The 7,159-nt window shown below is 50.3% G+C and overlaps 2 protein-coding genes across 4 annotated transcripts in view; one reads left to right on the top strand and one right to left on the bottom strand.

Moving 5' to 3' along the window:
- Positions 1-2,840, top strand: part of USP30 (ubiquitin specific peptidase 30) — a 28,754-nt gene extending 25,914 nt beyond the window's left edge. For all 3 annotated transcript variants that reach the window (XM_055322450.1, XM_055322448.1, XM_055322449.1), the window contains one exon: positions 222-2,840. In XM_055322450.1, coding sequence (XP_055178425.1) covers positions 222-486 — 265 coding nt within the window. In that variant the 3' untranslated portion in view covers positions 487-2,840. The remainder of the gene's footprint in view (positions 1-221) is intronic.
- A 12-nt stretch (positions 2,841-2,852) lies between these two features.
- ALKBH2 (alkB homolog 2, alpha-ketoglutarate dependent dioxygenase) lies at positions 2,853-5,857 on the bottom strand. Its single transcript, XM_055322454.1, has 3 exons — positions 5,577-5,857; positions 4,400-4,598; positions 2,853-3,159 (listed from the first exon to the last, which is right to left on the bottom strand). The coding sequence occupies exons 1-3, from the start codon at positions 5,848-5,850 to the stop codon at positions 2,853-2,855; spliced, it is 780 nt and encodes a 259-aa protein (XP_055178429.1). The 5' UTR covers positions 5,851-5,857.
- Between the last annotated feature and the right edge of the window lie 1,302 nt (positions 5,858-7,159).

The raw sequence follows: 7,159 nt of genomic DNA on the forward strand, positions 1-7,159 counted from the left end.
CACGTCACACGATGGACTTATATAAATGCAAGGAACGGGCATCTTACCATGCCAATAAATACCAGTCTGCGTTGTAATGGTTGTGTAGTAGTCATTCATATGAATATACCATTGTATCAGCCCCTGATCACTGAACATCTAGGATTCTTTCACTTTGTTTCTGCCCATAACCCTTCTTTTTTTGTATTTGTAAACTACTTGCATTTGTTTCTACCATTCAGCTCCTCCATGTACCTCTTCCGGCTGATGGCCGTTGTAGTCCACCATGGAGACATGCACTCGGGACACTTTGTGACTTACCGACGGTCTCCACCTTCGGCCAAGAACCCTCTTTCAACCAGCAACCAGTGGCTGTGGATCTCCGATGACACCGTCCGCAAGGCGAGCCTGCAGGAGGTCCTGTCCTCCAGTGCTTACCTGCTGTTCTATGAGCGTGTTCTTTCCAAGATGCAGCACCAGGGCCGGGAGTATAGGTCTGAAGAGTGACTGCCCTGGCCCCAGAGCTAGAGTCAATGGCACTGTCCAAACTGGCAGGGAACAAGGCAAAATCAGACTGTGTGGGTATGCAAGCAGCCCCGCTAGAGTCCTCAGCCTTCTGGTGAGTTCTAAGAGCAGGCTCTGTGCAGGAGCCAATGGTCCCAGTTCAAGCCAAACCAGGCTCCCTGAACAGCTCTGCTAGTATGCACTGGAGGGTGTCTTTGTTGTGCTCGGACAGCATTCATTCTGTCTTGAACGTCTTTTTACTCACCTAATATAGGTAATTAAAAGAAATCCGATTCTGGAAGCCACCTTTTTTATATTCAGCTATGTTAGGTGTTCTCAGAGGGGAGATAATTTTGTCTAAGACCTCTGATCGGTTTCAGCATAGATCTTTTATTTTTAATAAGCAGGCCCATACAAATTGGTGAAATTATTAAAGGCAACAACTTAGAAGAAAAAGTGCCTTTCACTTTTGATTGCTTTTGTAGCACGTCCATCCTGGAAAATACATATTGTCCAAGAGTGCCCAAAACAACTTTTGAAAAGCTCTACTCCTTCCAAGTTTCTCCATGGTGACAGGACAGCTCAAAGACGCCTGAAGAACACTCGCCTTTATCTTTTTGTGGGTCTTTTCTAATCTTTGGATTCTTTCTATGTAGTCAAAGCGCACCTGCCAAATCTGCCACCACCGCCCCCTGCCCTCTGCCCCTGGGAAGGGGGTTAATTCTTCCACTGCTCTATCAGTTGTAAGTGCACTGCTTCTCGGTTGCTCTTACTCTCGGCACACTGGACTAGAGATGTGATGACGGTCTGGTATAAAACTTTGTGAATAGTAGGCACAGAACAGCCATCTGTGCCAGCACCTGCACTTCCTCTGCTCTGGACAAAGTCCGTTTTTACATAAAGTCCCCACCCCACCCCCGAGGACAGTTACTCCTAACTCTGTTGCCTATGCAGTGCTCCTGAGGCTTACAGGCGTAGCTGGGGGCTGCATGAGAGGACAGTCCTTGCCTTGATTCGGGAGCTGGGTTCAGAAGGAAGGTCACCGAATGTAGGGCTACAGTTGGGCTTCCTCATTTGTAAAGTGAAGGCTGATGCTCAGCAATCATCAAAACCTCAGCCCTTTCTACAAAAAAGAAGTTTTCGATTTTTAAAAAAATGTATCCTTACAGCTGATCATCTAATATTATCATTTTGTTACAGGTCCATATTCTAAATTTATGGGCTCCCAGCAGCCTGGTTAAAAAAAAAAAAAAAGACTATATTGAGCATCCTCTTCCTTCTTTGGATAAGTCTCATGAATGCAGCCCAGGGCCAAAGGAAGTTTGAGGACAAGTAGTATTATATGTTTTAGCTAGGTTTTTTTATTTAAAAAAAAAAAAACAAGATACCAAATTCAAATGGACTCTTCAGAGTTAAGGTTTAGAATCAGAGCTTTCTAAGAGGTCACCCGAGGTGAGGCAGAACTGTGCTTCCCCTGGCAGGGGCCAGCTAACAAACACTTCTAGACCAGGCCTGGGTGTCTGCTCACAGCAGAAGGGGCCCAGGTGATCACTGCCCCACTGGGCCCAGCACGCATCCCTGAGGACTCAAAACTCACTACCGATTGAACATCCTGTGAAGGTTCTCCAGGCCACGGACGTCAGGGAGAGAGGGGCAGCTTGAAGCACCTGAGCCCTCCCTGCTGACGCCCCTTCCCTGGCTCTATGGTTGAAAAGAGTACACCTGTTTTACCTGAGTCTGGAGGAATCAAATGCCCAATGACGTGACCTTACACTGCACTGCGAAGCGGTAGCTTCTAATAACTGCTCTTCTGCCCCCGCTTACTCTTTGAAATCTGCCGTTAAAGAGAGATGCTGGGCACAAAACGTTTAGCTGTAAGCAATTTGTTGTTGGTCAGAGGCCAGGATCTGAGCCAAGGCTGTAAATGTGAATGACACCCATGCAAGGTCTCTTAACTAGACTTAAAGCTGACTTCCTCATTTTGTAAATTATTAGACATTAAGTAGCATCTTATTTCTAGCTTTAAGTTATTTACAAAGCGGCTTCTCTTGGCACAAACCTAAGTTAAACTAGTAGTTTATGCTGTAATAACTGCTGATTTATGTATTTGCAAAAGGTACCTTTTGTATCTGCTGTGTATTATAGTAATAAAAGAATCTTTTTGTTAGGAAAAAAAATCAACTGGTATTCTTTCATAATTGACCAATTTGATAACTGCCATCTTCTTTCTGAATTCTGCATTGTTATGTAATAAGCCCCATCCTTGGATTAAGCCTTTCCTATGTTCCCTGCTGAGAAAGGAGATGCCAGCTCCCACTTGGAGTAGAAAAGGAAGGAGAAAATAGAAGTATGAACCACTGACAAAGTTCCTATTTTTTAGTGGGCAGAATTTTGCGAAATGTCAGATTGATCCGTGGAGCTAGAATCTTCTTTCGTACAGGGAGACTGTGGTACCAGTGAGTGTTGGTCGGGTGGTTCATCAGAAGCAAACTTCCGTGGGCCAGCTGAAGCCTGACCACCTCCACCTTCCGAGAGGGCTTTTTCCCCCGAGAATCCTTGTGCCGGAAGAAGAAGTCTCTACAGGCCCCAAAGGAGACAGAGGCTATGGGGCTCCCGGGAGCCAGTTCTCGTTCATCATCTCTGTGCTCACCAATGTGGTCACAGCCATCTTTATACCTGCAACGAGAAAACAAGCACAGTTTACAAAACAGTCCTCTCCTGGAACACGCAAGCAGGGCAGCATCTGCATTCTCCTATAGCGAGAGAGGTGCCATGGGAAGCCCCTGCCATGGATCTGCAAGGGCAGGCGGGAGGGCCTTATCTAGATCCACAGATGAGCCAAGCCTACAGCATTTCTACTTTATCTTGTTCTATTTGATCGTCTGCTTTAAAATGTAACTCACCAAGAGCAGCCAAAAACACATCTTCTGGTTCTCCCAGTTCATGAATGTAAACCTCCCACACCTAGAATAAAACCTTACTACTTGCCCCTGCCTATCTGAGCTTCTAACCCCTCTCGCCCTCCCCTCATTTACTGCTCCAGCAGCATTCGTGCGATTTCTGCTCCATGTACACTCCAAGCCCCCTCTGCTCTTCCTCCAGATGATTTGTATGGCTGTTCCATCTCTCCATGTAGTCTCCAGCTCCATCATCAGCTCCTCGGTGAGCCCTCCGCTAACTACCTTCCTCTAAACTCAGGTTTTGGAAGCAGGGTGATTCTGTCCCCCAAGGGACATGCGGCAGCGTTTGGATACATTTTGGTGGCTGTGACTGAGGAGGAGATATCCCTGGAATCCAGTGTGTGGAAGCCAGGGATGCTGCTCACATCCTACAATGCCCAGGGCAGCCCCAACAACAGAATTATCTGGCCCCAAACATCAGAGTGTTGCTGGTAAGAATCCCTTCCCTAAACCCAGACTCCTTCCTCCTAGTCATTCTTAGCAAAAGCAGCCTGTTTAATTTTAAGATACTTATCAGCATCTGAAAGGATCTTGTTCAACCATTCATCACCTCTCACTTCCCACTGTGGAGTGGGCTCCATAAAGACTGACCACTGGTGCTGCCCCACTGCCACATCCCTGCTGCACTAAGGGATAATCTGTTGTACAAATGAATAAAATACGGTAGATCTTAACTACAGGAAACAAACTGAGGGTTGCTGGAGGGTAGAAGGTGGGGGGATGGGGTAACCGGGTGATGAGCATTAAGGAGGGCATGTGATTGATGAGCACTGGGTGTTCCATGGAACTGATGAATTACGGAACTCTACCACTGAAACTAAGGATGTACTTACTAGATGCTGGCTAATTGAACATAAATTGAAAAAAATCCTAAACTGTCTTCAGAAGAAGCAGAAGACTTACACAATTCAGTCCAGGAGCCTAAAAAAGAAAAGTGTAAAAACAGGTATAGTCACCTGTTGACAAGCACAAAGTTGAAGGTCTCTCCTGTCACCACAGAAACACGATCCCGGACATGCTCTAGAACTGGGATCCAGGGCTTTGGAGACAGAGTGAGGCCTGAGAACGTGTAGGTCAGCCCAGCGTTGCCATAGGTCGCTTGCTTCCTGGGCACACTGTGCCACTTCCCAAATACCTGGACCCTGGCCAGTGCACCTGTGCAGGTAAAACACGGCAGCTCAGAAGAGCAGGCAGGTGGGTACCACACATACTTGCTCCCTGAGAATTCAGGATTGAAAGGGAAATGAAACGAGTAACATTCAATTTACTGACCAAGGACAAAAATCCCTGTGGCTTGCCCAAAAAGTTCACCTAAGAACAGTGATTCTTGTCCTATACTTAGGGAAACAGTCTTGTCCAATCTTTCTTTTAAACGCCATGACTTAATTGCCTTCACTCCAGTAGAAGCATACTAATAGGCTGAAATGCAAGGGAGCTTAAGGCAGGTTCCATACTAGTGATCCTGCCAACCGTGGGGACTAAGGGTGTGGGGCCCCCCAAAAAGATGATGCTAACACAGCCAAGGCTGTAGGCTGGGGTCTCCTGTAGGCTTTTCTCTGCCTCCAAGTGCTCTGCCACCTTGCAGGGCTTCTCAGGGCGTGCTTCCAGACCAACAGCATGAGCATCACCGGAAACAACCGCTAGACTCGGGGAGGGGTCCAGTGATCCCACGGCTCAGAAGCAGCAAGTCCTCCAGGAGATGCTGAGACTACCCCCTGCAGGGGAATTACCTGCTTATTTGCTGTCTCTCCCACTAGACCAGCTGTACCTTGGAGTCACCTGGAAGCCTTCTAAAACCACTGATGCCCAGGATGCACCCTAGCTACAGCTGGTCTTGGGTAGAACCCAGCATCCTTTTTGGTTTTTAGCCTTCCCAGCCGATTCTCATCAGTAGCTAGGTGGCAAATCACTCTCAAGTCTGCAGCCCCTGGTGGGCAGGCAAACTTTTGGTCCAGTTTGTATCCCAAGTGCCCAGCACGGTGCTTGGCCCGGAGATGCCCAGAGAGCATGTGTGGAGTCAGTTAATGAAGTTAAGCTGCCGGTCATTGATAACTCCTGAGTTCAGATTTCTCCAAACAGACCACTAGTTTTATCAAATAAGTCTAAACATACACCCCGCAGTCCTCTGCTTACCTGTAAAATACTCCACTCCCTGCTCCAGCTCCTGGAAAATCTTGTCTGCTTCAGCTTTGCCAAACAGGACTGTGTAATCACAGCTCAGGCCCTCAGCCCGGATGTGCCGCCAGTTGGGGCTGGCCAGGGGGCCTGCGTTGTGGAGGGTTTCTGCCCTGGGCCTCTTCCTGCTGCCCTCCTCTCCTCTCCGCCCTGTTGGATCTTCTGGGTTCGCCTCTCCCTCCCTCTTACCCACAAGGCTCCCTACAGCCCCCGTCACCAGGAATCTGTCCATCCTGTCTCCACAAAGCAAAGACCTGGGAGCTGGCAGCAGGGCAGAGAGAGAGAGAGAGAGACCGCCCAGGCTGTCCCAGATGCAAAAATTGGCGTGGTGGCCAAGTGGTCCCACAGCACTCCTCGGTGTTTTTCAAGTTTCCACTTTCAACACCATGTCCTAGAGAGAAAGTGGAGGATGTTGAAGTTGGAAGGGCCCCTCAGGATGTCCTGGGTCCCCGACACCTGGCTCTGTATGTATGCGTAGCAATCAGCTCATTGGCTTGCAAAACCCCAAATGCCTGCATTCCAGCCCCAAGCACCTCATCTTTCCAAGGAAGCCCACCCTGGGCCGCCTGGAGAAAGGAAGGGGGTGTTGCCCGAAGTCACCCAGAGAGGCCAGTTCCCGGTCTCCTTCCCCCCACTGCTGACGGCCCTCCCACGCCAGGATCCCCGTAGTACTAAGTATACAGCGATCCTCTAACGGCTAGGAGGGTCTAAACGCAGGAACAGTTACACATGCCCACACGCACGCCGAACCCCCGGAGGCAGAAATTAACCGTGACAACCTGCGAGGGGCGGGGGTTGGGGTGGAGGGCGTGGGCTCGCTCTCCGCGAGGCTCCAGACGCCAGGCGCGGCGCCCCGAGCCCTGCAAACACGGGAGGCGGGGCCGGCGGGAAACAGACAACCCTGGAGCGCAGCTTCCGGGCGGACCTCGAGGCCTGCTGGGAGATGTAGGCACCTCGGCGACGCAGCGCGGAGGCCTGCTGGGAGATGTAGGCACCTCGGCGTCGCAGCGCGGAGGCCTGCTGGGAGATGTAGGCACCTCGGCGTCGCAGCGCGGAGAGCGGCTCCCCGGCGCCACCTGTCGGCCTCCTGGGCGCGCTGCAGGCACTGCCCGGTTTTCCGCCCAGCTACTTTTTGTTCCGTCGGTGGTCTGGGAGCTCTTGTTGAGCGTCGCCTTTCCCTGAGGAGTCGCTGGATGTCCCGACGGGAAGGTGAGACACCAGGTGGGAGCACCCCCCGCCCCCCCTTCCGGTGGCTTTCGTAAACGTCTCCACCACCCTGGCTGTGTGGTTCTTGCAGGTCGCTTACCCTCTCGGGGGCTGGAAAGCTTCACCTGCACAATGGGAGCTAGAAGACCTCTGCCAGGAGAGCTCTAGAAGGAGAGGACAGGACGGGTGAGGAAGGCTTCTGTGCTCCGAATAAGTGTCACGTTCTGTTATTGCTCTCCATTTTTGTTGACTCTGTCTCCCCCAGTGCCATGAAAGCTCCGTGGGACTCGGGGCCTTTGTTTTGAATCTCCTTAGTACACAAGTTCTACAGATTT

Source organism: Nyctereutes procyonoides, unplaced genomic scaffold (assembly GCF_905146905.1).
Source record: "Nyctereutes procyonoides isolate TBG_1078 unplaced genomic scaffold, NYPRO_anot_genome, whole genome shotgun sequence".
In the NCBI taxonomy this organism is placed as follows: Eukaryota; Metazoa; Chordata; class Mammalia; order Carnivora; family Canidae; genus Nyctereutes; species Nyctereutes procyonoides.